General features: G+C 39.9%; 3 protein-coding genes across 4 annotated transcripts; 2 read left to right on the top strand and 1 right to left on the bottom strand.

Moving 5' to 3' along the window:
* The first annotated feature begins 3,517 nt into the window (after positions 1-3,517).
* On the top strand, positions 3,518-10,433 carry LOC133976402 (metalloreductase STEAP3-like). Of its 2 annotated transcripts, none has more exons than XM_062414608.1 (6): positions 3,518-3,545; positions 4,402-4,635; positions 5,498-5,764; positions 5,942-6,469; positions 7,760-7,924; positions 9,796-10,433. In XM_062414608.1, exons 2-6 carry the CDS (start codon positions 4,408-4,410, stop codon positions 10,081-10,083), a joined length of 1,476 nt encoding a protein of 491 aa, XP_062270592.1. In that variant the 5' UTR covers positions 3,518-3,545; positions 4,402-4,407; the 3' UTR covers positions 10,084-10,433. The 2 variants fall into 2 exon arrangements, with proteins under 2 accessions (XP_062270592.1, XP_062270591.1); XM_062414607.1 differs by lacking the exon at positions 3,518-3,545 and adding an exon at positions 3,568-3,740.
* A 1,653-nt stretch (positions 10,434-12,086) lies between these two features.
* LOC134006567 (acyl-CoA-binding protein-like) lies at positions 12,087-13,895 on the top strand. Its single transcript, XM_062445483.1, has 4 exons — positions 12,087-12,092; positions 12,306-12,459; positions 13,003-13,065; positions 13,263-13,895. The coding sequence occupies exons 1-4, from the start codon at positions 12,087-12,089 to the stop codon at positions 13,334-13,336; spliced, it is 297 nt and encodes a 98-aa protein (XP_062301467.1). The 3' UTR covers positions 13,337-13,895.
* Positions 13,896-14,521: 626 nt separating this feature from the next.
* sctr (secretin receptor) lies at positions 14,522-18,993 on the bottom strand. The gene is made up of 13 exons (XM_062445482.1): positions 18,952-18,993; positions 18,767-18,866; positions 18,174-18,284; positions 17,667-17,773; positions 16,487-16,596; positions 16,206-16,338; positions 15,862-16,015; positions 15,701-15,761; positions 15,530-15,599; positions 15,325-15,416; positions 14,948-15,086; positions 14,796-14,837; positions 14,522-14,710 (listed from the first exon to the last, which is right to left on the bottom strand). Exons 1-13 carry the CDS (start codon positions 18,991-18,993, stop codon positions 14,522-14,524), a joined length of 1,350 nt encoding a protein of 449 aa, XP_062301466.1.
* Between the last annotated feature and the right edge of the window lie 224 nt (positions 18,994-19,217).

Here is a 19,217-nt window from a genome sequence, read left to right as displayed (position 1 = left end):
CTCTAGGTCAGAAGATGATGATGGTCAATGTCCAGATGTATCTCATCCATAATCACATCCCCAAATTAAAAATGTCAATAATCACACTTTAAACACTGACTTATACCTTCTTCACAATAATCCAATTTTATTAGTAGCTCAAACTTCACTGTGACTAAACGCACAACTCAATATTTGACTCAGACCACAAGGGGCTCTTTCAAAGTCAGGTCAGATGGCTAAAGGGCAGGTTCACTGTGGTGACATGAAATGACCAACTGCACTTCACTCACACACACACACACACACACACACACACACACACATAATATATGCAGGGAGCGGACCAGAGAAGTCTGACGGCTGTCGACGCCTTTCAGCTGCGAGCTCCCCCAGCTGCAGAGACATATTTGATGTCTTGTTTCATGAGGTGGAGAGAGCCGCTGGCCTTCAATTCAGTTCCTCCGACAAATTAACATTCAATTGCTGCTCGCAGACAATCATTACTCCATCGCATACAGATGTGTTTAAATGCCTCTTTTGTTTCCTTTTCCAGTGAGGCCGCTGCACACTTGTTCAACTAATGTGGTTGATGAGCACAACCTCTGATTATTTCTAAGGAGTACATCGTGAAAATAACAGCTGAATAAGACTATATTTAAAGCCTGTCATTGGTTACATGGTTAGGGCATGCTTTTGAGACACTCAATAATAAGAACCTTTGCTCATTGAAAATAAAAGTGCCTATTGATTTTGTCCTCGAGCTCCAAAATTCCCCCCAAAGAACCTAAAATACTTCAAAACTGTGTGCTGGGGAGTTAAGCAGCTGGAATTGGAGCACAGGCCCCCACATCCACGACGGAGGCTTTAAAGCTCAAAGGCGATGTGGAGAAATCTTCAGAGGCCAGAGACAAGGCTTAGCTGAAGCCCTGCGGTCATACTGCAACCCCCAACACCCCCCCTCCCACCCTCCCACCCCCCAGCTTCACCCCTTCCTCTCCCTCAAGCAATTTCAACTTCAGCTCAGCTTTTTTGACTCTCCAGAACATGGCTCCAGCTGTGCCGCTCACGTCTGAAGGTGAGAGCGAGCAGGACGAGTCATGAGAGCGATGGGAGGTTGGGATGGGGTGTGGGGGTCGAAGATGACACCTACGTCGAAATCTGACGAACCCGACAGCAGACGTCATAAAGTTTGTTATGTCACGTTTTTCTGGATGATTCACATGGGAAACAAAAGCCTTAAAAATAAGCATGCAGGAAGGCAAAGGGGAGCACAGTACACTGCTACATGACTGCAGAAATGACCTTTACTCAGGATTAGTACAGTGAACTGTGTCTTTAGGCCATGGAGAGCAACGCACGACACACTGTCCACAGTTATGCACTGCCGCTATTGAGCTTATCCCTCCCTGCGGCTCCATCACGCGTCTAATCACGCTGCCTGTTAGTAGGCTGCTTCGTCATACACACGAACAAATCTATTCATCGTTAGCTGCCTTCAGTCGTTAAACTGGGTGTAATTGAGTAGAAATCGAAATATGACGTATACTCCTTTTGTTTAATATCATAGAGGGAAACATGATATATTGATAGATTGCAATATAAGAAGATTAATTGTATCTCCTAAAATGTCAAAGTCTTCCTCTACATTCCCTATAACTTAAACCTACGTTTAACAGCTTCAAATCAAACCCTGATTTTTAGGTAAATTCTACTTTCTACCTTAAATCCTTAAAGCCTAATTTTTATAGCTGTTTCTCCATTTCCATATTTAGCATACAGACTCAAACGCTTCTTTAACAAAGGGGACAAAAAGGTTGACACCACTCTAATTCATCTCAAATGTAATCTATCTTTTAATAAAGCGTGTACAAAAGCATTGATGAAACTGTAATCAGTGTGGCTTCATTATTGGGTGAATCAGTCATTTCAGATGAACACACTGTATTTATTCAGGCCAGAATGTCAACGATGAGAACTTGCAACATCAGCTCCTGTCTCAACACGTGACCTCAATCCTTGATGAAGGGCGCTGAAGACACCTCGGTCCCTGAAAGCCCAGAGAGAAATGTCCTCCTGCATGTAACGTTTTGACAGTGAGATCTTTTCATTTGTTAACACGGATGTACCTGTCTGTTTAAGGCTAACCGTTTATGACCATGACTTTGCTCCTGTGCCACAGTAGTAATCATCCACGCCATTTAAATGATGTCAGTCATGATTAAATACGCCTATTAGAAGCCAGAAAAGGTTAAAACATCTTCTCGTCTGCTGATTGTTAGTTTAACATTTTCAATCCACATCAGCAGGCTTATTTTAGAGAGAGGGTTGTAAGCTGAAATGTGTCCCGCTGGATCAGAATAGCTCCAATTGATTTGACTTGTAAGATTAATGGGTTATCACAGCAGGAGACACCAACGATCAATACGCTTGAATGAAAAATCTCAAAAAATCAGATATGTGTGTCAGGGACTACGACCTTAAGCGTGGTAAACAAACACGAGGCTCATGACGGCTAGAGAGCGTGAAAGACAATGTAGGAGAGCATGTATGTATAAATGTGTGTGTATATGTGTGTGTATGTGTGTGATTTGAGTGTGGCACTGATGCAGCACTGCGAGCCAGCGGGATTCAACCTTTTGCAAGTGGCAAAGGCAGACATGATGAAGTCATGTTGACAGTGTGTAACCTGTGGTCAGACTTCTTTTTAACACGAGTTTGCTTTTGCTTTTTTGTTCTAATCCCAGGGCCAGTTTATCAAATACACCCGTTCAACAGCAGCAGATGCAGGGAAAAGGGGGGGGGGGGGGGGCTCTCAAAAAGCTGCTCGCAATGAGACAATATGAGTATGATTAAACTTCTTTTTTCAACACAATGCCAAATGGTTTGAAAGATAAACTAAACATATTGAAGTACTATTAAGACTAAGAATCTACAGCCATGGGAATGTCATTCATTTTGCTGGTATTTGATCATAAAGTAAAGTATTGGATACATTAACATCAGAATGAATGTTTGAACCAATCATCCAATATTTGTTGTTTTCACTTAAATCCACAAATGTCAACCTCATGGTGGCAGTAGAGGAAAGTTAATGTAACTGTAATCCATTACAGTTACTGAGAAAAAATGTGTAATTAAATTACAGTTACTGATGACTATATTGAGGATTACAAAGGGGTTCTGAAGTCACACCTTTAAGATTTTACTCAGGAGGGTTTTTTCCTCATTATCTTTAATATTTAACATATAACTGAATGCATACAGTACCAGTCAAAAGTTTGGACACACTTTCCCATGGTTGCTGTTTTTAATTCTTTAAAAACAATATTTTTTAATATGTTGTAAATTAATCATGACACAGACTAAAATGGTATCACAGTATTAATTAAGCCCATGCTAGACTTTTAATTTTCTTGATAAAATATCTTCATATCCACTCTTCCCACACTGTCTCTGCTTTATCTCCAGCACACACGTGGAGGCGTGGCGGAGGCGTGGCGAGGGCGTGAATTGGTCCGTTGCGTCATCTAATCAGGAAGAAGCGTAGCAGCTCAGAGAGCGGGGTGAGTGAGGAACAGTAAATAATAAGTCACAATATCGCTGTAAAAGCCAACACTACCTCAAATATGTAACGTGGGCTGCTATTTTACCTACAAAGGAGCTTCTTTACTCCTTCTCGGTCGTACTGTGTGTTTTAGAAAAGTAACTTTCTTCGGGGGTAAAAGTTTCCACGAGTTGAGCCAAGGACAACAAGCAAGGTGGCTGGAAAGCGCTTTTCTGCGTTTGAAGCGAAACTCAATGTGGATTTCTGGCAATTGAATGTTTTATCGCGTATCGTTCAGCTTCAGTACAGTATGAAACTTTACTTATGGTTGTTACTGAATAGTCATGTTGTTGGGGTTAATTCGGCATATAGCTGGATAACCTCCAAAGCAGCGTTTTTAATGAAGTCGACATTTTTAAATGTTTCCACTGCTAATGTAAGTACCATGTGTCAGGCGTGTAGGATGTGTGGAATTACTCCGCGAGTGAATGCCACAATTGTTTGTGCAGGAAATGATTAATAATATGGTGTTTTCTGTACTAGCTGTGCTGTATTTAGGGTATTTATACTAATGCTATTAATGGGTCACCCCTCACTGCTTTGACAATGCAGTGTTACTGATGTAGGACATGACAGCTGACACACAGATAATAGGAATCCTAGTTTTGGCTTCTAAAAATGTCTATTTCACAGTAATAGTGTTGTATCAAGAACAACAACATAAATGCAGATTTATGTCTTCAGAACAGTTTTTTTTTTTTTGCTTTTTAGTCTTGTTTCTATATCCTGACTGTACGTTATAGGAACCAGATGAAGGATGCAAACACACATAAAGCAAAAATAATAACCCTGTCTCCTTTCTCTATATTTGTCAGTGTACTATGCCTGATGAAATGTCACGGCCTTTAATCCAAGAAAGAAGTGACGGAGGGGGCTCCAGACGCCTTGAAGCCTCCATGAGTGAACCCAGCGATCCCGTGATTGGCATCCTGGGCACGGGCGACTTCTCCCGCTCGCTGGCCAGAAGGCTGGTGGCCTCCGGCTACCAAGTGGTGGTGGGGAGTCGGACCCCCACACGCTCCGTGGCTCTGTTCCCTGAAGAGGCCGAGGTGAGACACACACACACACACACATGCACACACATGCACACACATGCACACACGCTCACACAGAGTCAGCCTGTCTTCTGTAGTGATACTGACACACACATTCACACTCACCATGTAATTGGTGTTTTTGTTTGTCTCTCTCTGGTGATAATTATATACATGTATTTACTTTGACTTTAACCACAAGGGATAATAGCTGTTGTTGGTATCCTGAATATAAACACACACACTGTCTTATTCAAGTGAATGTGAAGGTGTGTCCTAACTGTTGACTGGGGCTGTACCTAAGAGATAGCCTAATCTTAGTTAAAGGTGAGAGTATAACAACATAAAGAAGTCTGGGAACAGTGGGAAACAGTGGTTTTACATTCTGGCCTTTGTATAGTCTAAACAAGCTAGATTTACAGTGATCAGTAATTAAAGAGCTTTCGAGTTTTGCCTTGGTTACTGTTTCCAGTCTTTATGCTAAGCTAAGCTAAGCCTGCTGGCTCTAGATTCATGTTTAACAAACACACTAAAGAGTGGTATTGATCTTCTCAGCTCACTCTTGGCAGCACAGTTCCTAAAATGTTTAACCTTTCCTTAACATAACAAATTGTACATTACAAGATTTTTATTAAGATGAATTAAGAGTTAATTATTGTTAGGGAGAATGCTTAACTTGAAGTGAAAGTAGGAATCGTAAGTATTTAATATTCAATTTCCAAAAAATGAGGAGTTTCATCATTTTTGGGATGATTATTTAGTTCATCACATGATACTGAACTACACACAACTATTTTAATGTCTAATAATATTCCCGTGATTATCGTACATACTTCTAATGTGCTCCATCATGACTCTTTCTCTCTCTGTCTTCCAGGTGACCTCCCAGATGGAGGTGGCCAGCCAGGCAGACCTGGTCTTTGTCGCTGTGTTCCCTGAGCACCACTCCACGCTGGTGGGCCTAAAGCCTGCGCTAGCTGGAAAGACTCTGGTGGACGTCAGCAACGGGCTGCGGATAAACCAAGATGGGCCTTCCAATGCCGAACAGCTGGCCGACCTGTTTCCAGAGAGTTGTGTAGTCAAAGGGTTTAACACTTTATCAGCCTGGACGCTCCAGGTTGGACCTCGGGATGGAAGCAGACAGGTAGGAAACATCAGCAGGTAGTTATAGTTTAAATTTGTACTTGTCAACAGCAGGAAAATTTAGCAAAATTGGTAGAGAGAGATATGGAGCGATAAAAGAAGAATAGTGGGAGATGCTGTAAGAAATCTAGTGAGGACTTTCGAGCTCACTCATCTTTTTGTTTTCTTTCTTCTTCAGGTTTTCTTGTGCAGTGACAGCAGTAAAGCCAAGAAATCGGTCATGCAGCTCTGTCGCAGAATGGGCTTCATCCCCGTCGATATGGGGCTCCTCTCCTCCTCTCTGGAGATCGAAAACCTCCCCCTTTATCTATTTCCCTCCTGGCGCGTCCCCGTCCTGTGCACCCTGTTCCTGTTCATCTTCTTCTACTCGTATAACTTCGTCCGTGACGTCCTGCACCCCGTCATCACAGGGGGGAAGAAAGCTTTCTACAAAATGCCCATTGAGACCGTGAACGTCACCCTTCCCTCCGTCGCCTTGGTGATGTTGGCGCTGGTCTACCTGCCCGGCTTGTGCGCCGCTTTCCTCCAGCTGCGGTTGGGCACTAAGTACAACCGCTTCCCCGCCTGGCTGGACCGCTGGCTCACCAGGAGGAAGCAGTTCGGGCTGTGCAGCTTCCTGTGTGCGGCTCTACACGCCATCTACAGCCTGTGTCTGCCCATGAGGAAGTCTGCCCGCTACAAAGTGATCAACGAGGCTTTGAAAAAGGTGAGAAGAGAAGCAGTAGAGGGGTCTCAGCACATGAATGATATAATGCATCAGTCTGTGAAGCCCAAGTTAAGGAATCATGTCAATTAGGTTCTGACTTTTATCTCATCTCCTCTTCAAGGTGCAAGAAAAAGAATGAACAAATCTTTTCTACTGAGACTTTTCAGTTCTGTATGTGCTGGTTCTGCACTGGAACATACTGCTTCCAGGAAGTAGCTACAACCTGACACACTGGGTCTGATATTAATTAGAGCCTGACCGATATTGGATTTTTTGATATTAGGGAAATTTAAAAATTCTGGTATCGATATATCGGCCAATACGTACAGGATATATACATAAACACATTTTTTTCCCCTTCAAATGTGGTTACCAAACACTTGTGACAAAGATATGTAATGGCTTTTTAAACTTGAATTAAGAACAATGATTAAATATACATAAAATGCAGCCTTTATAGCTTCTATATCGGCACATACTGGACAACATAAACACTGATACCGATATATCTGCAATAGGCTAATATCAGCCAATAATATGTGTTGACAGATGTATCGCTCAGGCTCTAATATTGACAAAGGTTCTCGACTTGTCCAACCTTTCTGGCTTTGATATAATGTCAAACTAACTACCAGCAATCAAAATGTAAGCATAACAACCTTAAATAGAGTTACAAACCCTGTGAAGGTGTGCAGTGACACTTTTCCTTCTAGTGCCAATTTATCTCTTAGCCTGGAGAGATAATTGACTTTGAATGACAGCATGATATCAGACTGAAGTTCGAGATATGATGTCCATACATCAGTACCATCTAGTCTGTAACTTACAGCATTTTTCATACAAATCCTAAAAAACTGGTGTGTGGATTTCATAAATGACTGAAACACTTTGACAACATAACTATGAGTCCACATGCATAGAATAGAATAGAAAGCCTTTATTGTCATTATACATCACTTTACAAACAGATTTGAAGAGGTGCTCCAGTTCAGTGCAAGCATAAAAAACACATTCAATGCATCAACTCAATAAATAAGTAAATACAAAGTAGCACAACAAACAACAATCCATATTTCATCCACCATGAAAGTGTCACCAATAAAACTGCACTTGGTGTTATTGCACATCAGTAAAAAATATAGGTATTAAATCAGCGTGCTTTTGTTCTGCTGTTATCTGTGTTTTTGTGCATCAGCCAGACATAATGTTGCAAAAGTTCCTGAATGTAATCCTGGGAAGTGACAGTCTAGTGACCGTAAAGCTGACCGCAGTCTCTCATGTGTTGTCCAGTTTAAGGATGGGGTGCAGGACGTGTGGGTTGACGAGGACGTGTGGAGGATGGAGCTGTACGTCTCTGTGGGCATCATGGCCCTCGGGCTGCTCTCTCTGCTGGCCGTCGCCTCGCTGCCTTCAGTGTCCAACACCATCAACTGGAGAGAGTTCAGCTTCGTTCAGGTACACACACACACACACACACGAACACGATATATACTGATATATATTGTGTATCGTACAGTCATCTTTGTTGTGATATATCATTATCGTGGGAAGAATATCGTGATTGTACTGTATTGAGTTTATCTGTCACTCCCACCCGTACACACAAGCACACACACAGATGCGATTAATGCAGAGTGACAGCCAAAGACTGGCACACATGACACTTGACACATACACATCCTGGCGTGCTACTTCTCCTATATGCTCACACTGGTTTGGAGTCACACACAAGTGTTTGTACTCCTGCAGCTGCCCCAGATTTCAGCGTTAAACTTGGGCTGTGACAAAGCCGTCAGGAGTGTGGAGACTCAGTACACACACAGTTCTCTCCTCTCCTCTCCTCTCCTCTCCTCTCCTCTCCTCTCCTCCCTCTCCTCTCCTCTCCTCTCATCTTCCATCCTCTCCTCATCCTCGTGCTCTGTCTGCTCTGTTTTCCCCCCTTTCATCTCTCCGTTAAACTAATCCGGTGGCCGTCAGATTAGTCATGTGCCGACAGCCGGCCGCGATGAAAGTCTCTGGCCGGCACGTCCAAGGTTGCTGCAGGACGCCGTGTTCATGTGCATCGTGTACTGCCTTGTATGTACCTGTGTGTGTGTGTGTGTGTGTGTGTGTGCGCGTATGTTTTTGTGTATAGAAGTAACTGTCAGTGTGAGGGATGATCACCATTACACACTACGGTTCTGCCTCAGGCCTTGAGGGCAGGATGTCGTCCACTTAATCTGCACATTTTGAATGAGTCAAATCTACCACTGATTCTTTTAAACATGAAAACATGCCATTTATAGGAAACTGGCCCACTGGTAAACTCTCTAGAAATAAGGAATGTCTGGATAATAATGTATAGTATGTATGTATAGTTTCAGTGTACCTTTAAACACACACTGCAAATCACTGCAAAATCACATATACTCAGAGTACAAACACCTCATATTGGCACAAGTTCCTATACTATACTTTTTACTGACAACGCCCCCCCCCCCCCCCCCCCCCCCCCCCAACTACCCAAACAGTGGCCCATACATTTAATAACATGGCACATATTCTCATCATATGGACAAGTTTTAGTAAGAAATGACAAATATGTACAGCAGATTAGTCTGAAGCTGTAATCTCTGAAGTATGTGTTCAGTGTTCTTAGATATTTGCCATTTTTGAATCTTATATTTTTTGTATTTCCTGCGTAGACTTTCACTGTATTTGTTGTACAGATAATAATCAAAAATCTCCTCGCGTCACGAGAGCGTTGTGATCTTTGTCCTCTGAATAATGACACATAATTACTGGTGTTCTTCTCTCAGTAATTTAAAAGCGGTGCGATTAAAAAGTCATTACTCATGTGAAGTGGAAGGAATTATAATCCATTCAGCCCACTTAGTGTGTGACTGAGGAAAAAACAAGACTGTCTAAACCCCCTGACCACTACCTGAATCAACCCTGGGAAGGTTTTCTAATTAGTGGGCACGTGTAGGTATCCGGCAGACACACACACACACACACACGCACACACACGTATACACTGGTGACATTCATTTAGGTCATGAGCTGGTAGGTCAGTGTGTGTCTGCAGGCTCTTTAGTAGCCTGTGATCTAATGTAGTGGATTGGCTGGACTGAAGAGGAGTCACTTTAAAATGAAAATTCACTCTCCTTCTTTTTTTAAACAATACAGGTCATATTTTTATGTATTTTTATAATCATGGCATGTAAATGTTGTAAATAAACCATCTGAATGAATAAGAATGATGGCCACCGCTATAAAAGTGTGATCCAGGTTGTATAAAAAAGGCTTGATGTATCTATCCGACACCTCTCTTCCACCTCCTGCAGTCCACTCTAGGTTACTGCGCCCTGTGCATGGCCACCCTCCACACCCTCCTCTTCGGCTGGGGCCGTGCCTTTGAAGCGTCCCGGTACCGCTTCTACCTGCCGCCCACCTTCACCCTGGTCCTGATTCTTCCTATGACGGTGCTGCTGGGTCGCCTGGCTCTCTTCGTGCCCTGCGTGGCCCTGCGGCTCCGACAGATCCGCCGCGGCTGGGAGAGGAACCGGAACATCCGCTTCACCCTGCCCGAGAACGACTGCCGCAACGGCCTGGAGGATGTCAGTAACGTGTGAGATGAGCCAGAGGTAAACACTCACACAGAAGATAGATGGTTTAAACAACTTTGGGATGTATTGAAAGCTCATTTTTGTGTCCCGTCTGAGTAATTTCAATGCTGTGTGTCCCTCACACAAATTATCAGGTAGTTTAATAGAATTGATCTTTCTTTAGAGATATTAGAAGAGTATTGTCTTCAACCTTTTTGCACTATGCTTCCTCAATAATGAGAATTTAGTTTGTCCTCATGACTTTTATTTAAATTATTATTTTTTGTTGTTACTCTGAAGCTTCAGCAGAGTGGAAGAAAAAAGATTTTAGTTTCTGGCTGTATTTATAAAAAAAGAAGTCACTGTTACAATAATGAAGCTGTAGAAGACTTCACTATCAGTGAAGCAGTAAATGTTCAGAACTGAGTCTTTTGAAGTAAGATCATCAGAGGTTACTTCAAAGACAGCATTCCTGTCCTTCAGAGATTTTGATGTTAAGACAAAAATATTTTCATCAGCCATCTTCCAAAATAGCCATACGTTCAAAATTCAATGTGCTTGTATTATATATAATGTGTATATTCATTGAAACATTAAGGGACTTTATGTCAATTATTTGGGTTGGGAAAAAGAAAGCATGAATCTCCTCTTGAACTGCATCAACCTCCTACAAATATCTCAAAAACAATAAAACAGTATTGGGTTGGTGTAAGTTCTTTAACCGTAAATCACTAAAAAAAGGCAAAGTGTAAATATTTTACAACCACCCATGATAAGGGGAGGGTTAATTAAAATACATATGTCAGACCACCTTCTCTTCAACAAAAATAAAAATCATATTATCTTACTGCTTTTTCACTACCACTCACCCCTAATCATTTTCATACAGTCCCTTGCTGAGCTTTTTTGTGCCAACTGGAAACCCAAAGTCTGAAGCACTGCAGCTGCTACGCTTTCCTGCTGTGTGTTGGCTGACATTGTCAAGCACACCACAAGTGTGTACAGAACTTATGGAAACTACATTTTCCTTTTTTTTATGTGACTAATTATTATTTTGTATGTTGTACTAAACTCACCTGCTGATATTTATCATCAGTATGTGTGAATTGACAGAAACCCCACAGCAGGCTCTTACTTTTCATTATGAACACAAAAGATGCTGTTCGTGTTTTCTTTTTCAAGTGAGTTTGTATTGTGTGTTCTTGCCAAAGATGATGTGTGTTATTCTGTTCTACTGTTACAGAGATATTTTATAAATCTAAATTAAAATATAGTATAGTAGTATACTAAAAATGTGAATCAGCACCTCTTACCATGAAGACATGAGTATTAAGATTTCAAACTGCACTCTATAGAACGAAGAATAAAGCATTTTTTCTACAAGTTATATTTTTTCTACTGTTGTGCTTATGTCATGTATTAATGATGATTGGGTTGTCAATGTTTTGATCAATGTCAGAAGAGGACAAGCAAGTCTAGAGACAGTCTGGTTCCTGTCTGTCCATTGACTGTGTATGTGCTGCCACACTGTGGTGAGTACTTATATTCTCTCCACATGAGACACAAAACCTTTTCTGTAACATGAATATTCACTTTAGGGAACACAAGATGAATGAAAATTGTTTTTCCAGGCAATCTTGTCACAAAATAAGTCATGTGGGAGGGAACAACCTAATGAAACATCTGGAAAAACATCCTGCAGGTGTTTTGGATAATCAATAACTCACTTTCTTTTACATTATGGAGACAAAATAGATCCATTGTTGTCCAATCTAAAGTTATTTAAACCAAAACTTCAATTGTCATATAAAATACTGTCAATACTGCTACAGTACCTTATTAGCACACATCTACATTTGCACATATATTCACAATCTCCTGTCTTCAGAGGCCGCCTCCCACTTTATTTTTCTCAGCGAATGTCTGACACTGTCACACAATGTTGCTGTATGATTGGACGAGCGCCCACATGAAAACCTGGCCATGAGTTCAGCTTCAGTAGCAAGGTGTGTCAGTTCCTCACTGCAACAATGACTGTAAGTACTATTACTTATTAATTTAAGCTTTCCCTACAAGGTTTAATTTAATTATGAAGTGAACTGTAAGGTATGCTTCACAGGAATTGTAGTGAGCTTGTTACATAACTTGGGAGTGGTTCTGCTTTGTTATTTTAATATGACTGATATTTCTTAGAGCTGCATCATTTGAGTTAAAAGTTTCATAAATACATTTCATCAACAGTTTGACAGATCTTTGTATCAGCTTGTATTTTCTGTCCCTACAAGGAAGCCTTTGAAAAAGCAGCAGAAGAAGCCAAAGTATTGAAACAGAGACCAACCCGTGAAGAACTGTCTGACCTTTATGGTTTATACAAACAAGCCACAGCTGGAGATGTTAACATAGGTGAGTGTTTTTAACATAGAGTTTCAGACAGAAACACTTAAAAGAGACTGTTGTGGCAGTTTGTGGGCTGTCTGGTACTTCGACTCACAGTGAGGTGTGGTGGAGTGAAAAAATGAGGTCCAACGAGTTTGGTGTCATACTGTGAACTGTGAATGAAAGCAAGACTGATAGGTTTACATAAAGCTCTCTGTTCTTTTTCACATTCTTAAAGGCATAAATGGAGGGAACATTATGGACTACATGTGCACATGACAAAAAACACTATTACTGATATTAATGTTCAAAGTGAGGACATAAAACATTAATATTGATGACTAAATGAGCTACAATTAAAGTAAAAACCTGGTTAAAAAAACCCTTTTAGTTCTTGTTCATAACCCTATTTGTGCTTGATAATAAGCTGAATGAGAAAATAGGTTTTTATGGACTTTAAAGTTCACCTGTGTTGCATTTGGATTGTTGTTTGGTGGTTTTAAGAGCAAATGTCAAAGTTTTGGAAATAGCTTTAACTATGGAAAACTATGGTTGCATTTACATCCACAGATCGTCCAGGGATGTTTGACATCATAGGAAAAGGAAAATGGGATGCGTGGAATGAAAAGAAAGGTCAGATTCATAGAACCTTTGTTTCAGTAGAGTATTTGTAAAGCATCTGATTATCTTGTTTTAAGGAAGACCATTCTTCCATAAAGCTTAATTTTAAACTCATGAATGAAATTATCTGTAAAAAAGAAAAAACATAAATTTGGGATTGGTTGAGTCAGGAAGAAGTCTAACTGGTGTTTCTGTTTCCAAACCTGCAGGTCTGTCAAAAGAAGAAGCAATGGCCCTTTATATTGAGTTGGTGGAGAAGCTGAAAGCAATATATGGAATCTAGAGTTCATTTCTCACAAATACTTTAGTATTTTCAGTGTCATATCTCCTTTTTTTATTGACACAAGAAAGCTTAGCCTGCATTAAGACTGGATTTAGATTTAGAAACAACTCATCTGGCAACGGTAAAAAAAACCAAAGCCAGACAGAGCTATGCTAACTTTAACCCTGTTTTTAGTCTTGATGCGAAGCTAAGCTATCAATCAGTCAGACTTAATTTGTATATCACTTTTTCCTTATACACACACACACACACACACACACAAACGTTACTTGACTACATGACTTTATTATTAATAAAGCATTTAATAATAACAGCTATTTATAAAAACCGGAACTGAGGAAACACTACTATAAATCCCATTACTTTGCAATGAGAAAACAGCAGAGGCAGAATCAGACATGAATAAAATAAGGTAATAATAGAACAGTGAGGTATGAAAAAAATTAAATAACAAAATAAAATTAAAAACTCGGAGCAGTATCTTCTTTTTTAAGGCAAAAAAGTGAATAAGTGAATTTCCTAAAATGCAAATAAACTTCCATATAAAAACTTTCATTACTGAGCGTCTGTATACATTAAAAAACTTGTTCTCATTTGTTTCTGTTCTTTGTTTCATGAAACAACATATCATTAGGGTCATCTCAGATTTAAAGTACTTATAATTTAAGGAAAGATGCTATTGAATTGCATCATGGGAATTGTAGGATCGAGTGTTTTTGGAGCTCGACTGATACAAAAAGTCAGGATAACTCAGTCTCTGCTCTTACAATTTTGACCCCTCTTTCTGAAATCCGTCTTTCCCAAGTCCTCCAACTTTATGGAGGTGTAATACTAAATAGCCCTTTAATATATTAAGATACTTTAGAATTCCTGCTATTTCCCCTTTGAGGCTCATTGGCATCGGAACAATTAAGTGCATCATTACAAGCTGTAGCTGTAACATTTTTCACTATAAACATTCCCATGTTAATTTTAAATATGTTTAATTCCTACAAAGGCTGGCAGCTTATGAACTGGGCATTTTACATCCTGACAATCTCAAATAAACGCACTTAAGGGATTATAAAAAAATATACATTTGACAGTATTAAACACTTAAGTTGCAGTGGTGGACTAATTAACAGTCAGCAGTAATACAGGATCGAATATGTATCAAGGAAAGAAAGAAAACAAGCCAGTCCCAACTTAGATCACGTCCAGAGTATCCACAGGGAGCCCACTGGTAGTCGGACTGCCTGGAGAGCAAGGCAGCAGAGAGACCTGTGTGTGAGGAGACCCGCTCTGGCTGATGGAGCTGCGATACTGCCTGGGTCGACTGGGCAGGTGCTGAGTCAGCTTCCACCTCCTCCATCTCCTCTGGATCTCAATCTGCACCTAAAAATGTACATAGATCCCCAATTAACTGCCTTTAATTTCTGAACTGAAAGGTTTCATCTCTAATTTGCCGATCGATTCTTACCTCTCCGTTCATGAAAGAGTAGAGGACCGCGACCACAAAACCCTTTTTATAGAAGAAATAAAGGAGAAAGGTGGATGTGTCAGTGACTGCAGTTAAAGCTGTCATTATTCGGAGCTCATTTGGTGCTCTGTCTGCCTCACATGTACATTTACCTGTGTGGATGACAGAGCCAGCTCAGCAGAGGTCCATATCTTAAACACTAAGCTGCTGACTTGAATTGGTAAGAAAACAAACAGGATGTACTGCAGACCAAACAGAGCCACCAGGAAAAATGTGGATTTGATCAGCCTCCTAGTGAAAGAAAATAAGAAGCATTTTTTTCATTTTACACATATATTAACACATTTCCATTTAAAACAAACCTGCCAGTGTGTACTCAAACCAAACTGCTTTTAAATTCCTTATCTATGCACATACAAAATCCATACCTCAAAGACATTTACATACATACACATCTACAGATTTCAAATTTACATAGAAACAGTATTCTGTTTTAACCGTACTACAGTGTGATCAGTGTACTACTCACTTATACTGGCTGAATTCATTCCTCTGTGAATCTGGCATTCTCAGTTTGCTCACCAGTATCCTCAAAATGCCCATGAAAAAGATGAGATTCATCTGAAATGATTCAAACCTGTTAGCACTGCTGTTATGCTGCTTTATAAAACACATCTCACATGTTTATGTTAAAATAAGAATGACATTTTAGTTAAAAAAAAGAAAGTTCTTACAAATATACTGAGCAAAACTGGAACTCGAAGTATCCACAATATCCATTCATGTATCCTGGTTTCCCAACAGCTTTGGCAATGACATAAAACATACAATTGCTTAATGATAATATTCTATATGTATGAATGAATGAATGAATGAATAAAGAAAACAGATTTTTAGCTCCTTACCCTTCATCCTCATAAAAATACTTGGCACAACCCCAGGAGAGAATAATGATCATTGGTATACCTGTGTGATGAAATACATTTTCATAAATCAAAAAAGGACAGAATCATATATGTGAAGGACAAAGGAAATTGTGATTCCCGTCAGTGATCGGTCTTCATACCCCAGCTGAGGATGATGTACCAGACGAAGTGTTTCTTCAGGGAGAAGAAGGAGCGGCTCACCAGCGTAAACAGGAAGTGACCTTCCACCAGCAGCCAGCTGTAGTTTGCCAGGATGGAGTAGTTTGAAAACATCACCACGACTTTGCATGCCACCTGCCGCACATAGTTACAGAAGCGGGGTTAGTGTTGAGGATAATGTGTAAGCCTTTTTAACCAGCAGAAATTTGTTGCAATGGTTTACTGACACCTAGTGGTCATATAATGTATTGTTCCCTGAAATGCACCGGTACAACAATTACATTTGAGTACTGTAACAAACACAAAAAGATGGTAGTATTGATACCGGGTAATAGTCACAGTGGTAGAGCTCTTCATCGGTGAATAGCAGAGAGTCTCTGATGAAGATGAAGATTGCTTTCAGGATAAAGGAGATGAACAGCTGGATGTGAATGTAGTTCCTGGTACAGTGTAGCTTCCTGAAGAAACATTAACATTCACAGTTTGAGATTTAGTTGCATAATGTGCCAGCTTTAAGGACAGGTTCACTTTAAAAACTGCATTTCATACGAGTTATTATGGAAGAAGGATGGACACAGAGATAAAAAAAAAAAAAAAGTTTCTCACCTAAACAGACAGAATATGGTGATGGCGATGGTGAGAGAGATGAGAGATATTGCATATCCAGCTGTATACATGGTCTTCACGTAGGAGAAATACAAATGAGAATCTGGTGGCTGATCAAGGAAGAGAGAACAAGCTCATCAGTTAATCACCTTCATCACAGCACAAATATAATTTGACAGTACAGTTTATCACCTCACATTATTAAAACAGCTCCTGTGATGGGACTGGGAACACGTTTGATAATGTTTATTGCTCAGAATATATGCATAAGTTAGTTATTACTACATTTCTCACAATACTTTTATTTATTTTGATTTTTAAGGGTTTTGGTTTCACAAGGAGTTCTCGGGACTATTTATTGGCTGGACCAGTAACCACTGTGCCTGGCAACCTCATAATGACAACAACAATACAATGTGATTTCTGTTAGTTTTAAACAGACTAGATATATCTAATTTATTTGTGAACTTTAGAAGTGTTTGTAGGAAGATTCTTAAACCTTTGGACAGAGCCAGGCCAGCTGTTTCCCCCTGGTTCCAGCCTTTATGCTTAAGTAAACTTAGAAAGACACTATGGGTATTTACGAGCTATTCCTTTAAAGGATAGAAGTTCACAATTTTTCAATTCAGTCATGTTCCGATATGAATGCTGAAAGGTATTCAAGGCTGAGATCATACTGCCTACTAAAACATCCCCTTCAAAATTTAGTCTGAAGCTTATATAAGGCTTCAGCAGTCTGAGTTAGTCATATTCCCTGTTGTTTTCCCGTTGAGGGAAGTATAGTAACAAAAAGAGGGACTTTGGCACTAAAAAGACTGTAATGTTGATTGATATCTACTTGATTTGACTCATTTGGATGGTTGAAACTTCATATTAGCTTCAGATCAACTTTTAAATAAATGTTTGCACAGAGGGAGGACTGTGTTTTTTCCGCCTATCCCCCCATAAGTTCATTATGAAGGGATCCTCTAATGGTCAGTATAAACTGGAGGAATGATTATGGCAAAATTTCAATTTTCCTGAGTAAAAGAAAAAATTGTGACCTGAATTGACCCTTAACAATACACAAAAATAATGATATACAGTTATATAAAATTATTTCAATTGACAGTGGCATTTTTTACTTTCTGGTTATATCGGATAAACTAAATGTACTGTATGTATATTAGATGCCACCAACCTCTGGGAGAAAGTGGAGTGTCTCATTGAAAGTGTAGCCACATGCGTCTTCATGCGGAACAAGCGGGTCTGTCCATCCATTGGCAGTGCAGTTACGATACACTTTACCTGCAAAATGGCAATACAATCCCAGGTCTGTCTCTGTCCTCTGAGTGTGTGTGTGTATGCATTTGAGCAAACTACGTCAGTGTCCTCTGATTTATTGGACAGTAAAGAGCTGCAAAGCCATCACTTTCCCTCTTCAAATGCTTCTATAAACATCTGCTTCTTCAGATAAATTATGATGACATCTATCATCCTCATCTCCCCATGTAAATGTTACACTCCAACATGTCACCAGGTGTCTCTATGTACACAAGCATTTTATGGTTGATTGTTTGTAGAAAGACCCTGAGAGGGAGAAGCTTTTCTCAGCTCCATTTCCTGGCAAATAATTAACCAGTGCAATGTGGTATAGATAATGGGTGTCTGTTTGTATTTGTGTGTCAGAGTGTGAGGAGTATCTCACCTTCCGCGTTGAAAAAGTCCGGACATGGCTGAGAGACAGTTTCCCCGAGAGAAGCAGGTGGCCAGCAGTTAAGGTCATCCCACATTCCCTTACAGTGTATACTATTGTTTTCTTCACAGATGAAGCAAATAAAAAAATAAATGTTTTGCCTTGATTTTATGGAATTCCAACCCATCAAAAAATGAACAATTTATAACATCATGATATAATATCAAATATAAAACATATTTGGTTTAATGTTCTCAAATGCAGGGTAAAAACCACAAAACTACCATGTTTGGATTAATCTGGACTCTTCAAAATACTTCCTGAAATTTCTGATCATAAACACAAGGTATGAACAAGGATCTCAGCGTGCATTATGTTGTATGACCACTAGGTGTCAGTAAAACATTGCTTCAAATTTCAGTAGGTAACACTGACAGGCCTATTCTATTATTTGTTTTTATGCATTTCAGAGCTCACTAATATAAAGTGGATTTTTAATGGAAATTTTCACAAAGCAGCACTCTTGACTAACTTCAAATTATAATTTTAAGAGTATCAGATGACATTTACCTCAAATAAACCATTTAAAAACTGTGCTGATTTACCTGTTGCGTGGTGTGACTGAAAATGCAGCAGATCTGTCATGCACTTTTCCTCCTCTCTGACGAGGTGACCATGAGGATGGCAACCTGATGACAGCTTTGCCTATAATAAACGCAGGTATTCATGCACTTTTTCTTCCATATATAAAATCATAGATTCAGATCAAACATGCATCTCTTTTTCTCACCTGGGCTGCCAGTAGCACTCCAATAAGTTCAAGTTTTCTCATTGTGTCAGACTAGTTCCTTGTTTTCCCATCAAGATAGGCTCCTACATCCAGACCTCAAGCTGCATATCTGATTAGAATGAAAGGTAAGCATCCTGCCATGCAGCAGATATATGAGCTCTGAAAATCAAACACAGGCCTGCTTACAGGGTCGATAATTATGCACGATATACTTCAGGTCACTCTGCTGAGCGCTCTATCAAGGTAGCAATAACAAAACCCCAACT

Source organism: Scomber scombrus, chromosome 24 (assembly GCF_963691925.1).
Source record: "Scomber scombrus chromosome 24, fScoSco1.1, whole genome shotgun sequence".
In the NCBI taxonomy this organism is placed as follows: Eukaryota; Metazoa; Chordata; class Actinopteri; order Scombriformes; family Scombridae; genus Scomber; species Scomber scombrus.
Note: the sequence above shows the minus strand (reverse complement) of the source record. Positions and strands in the feature narration are given on the sequence as shown.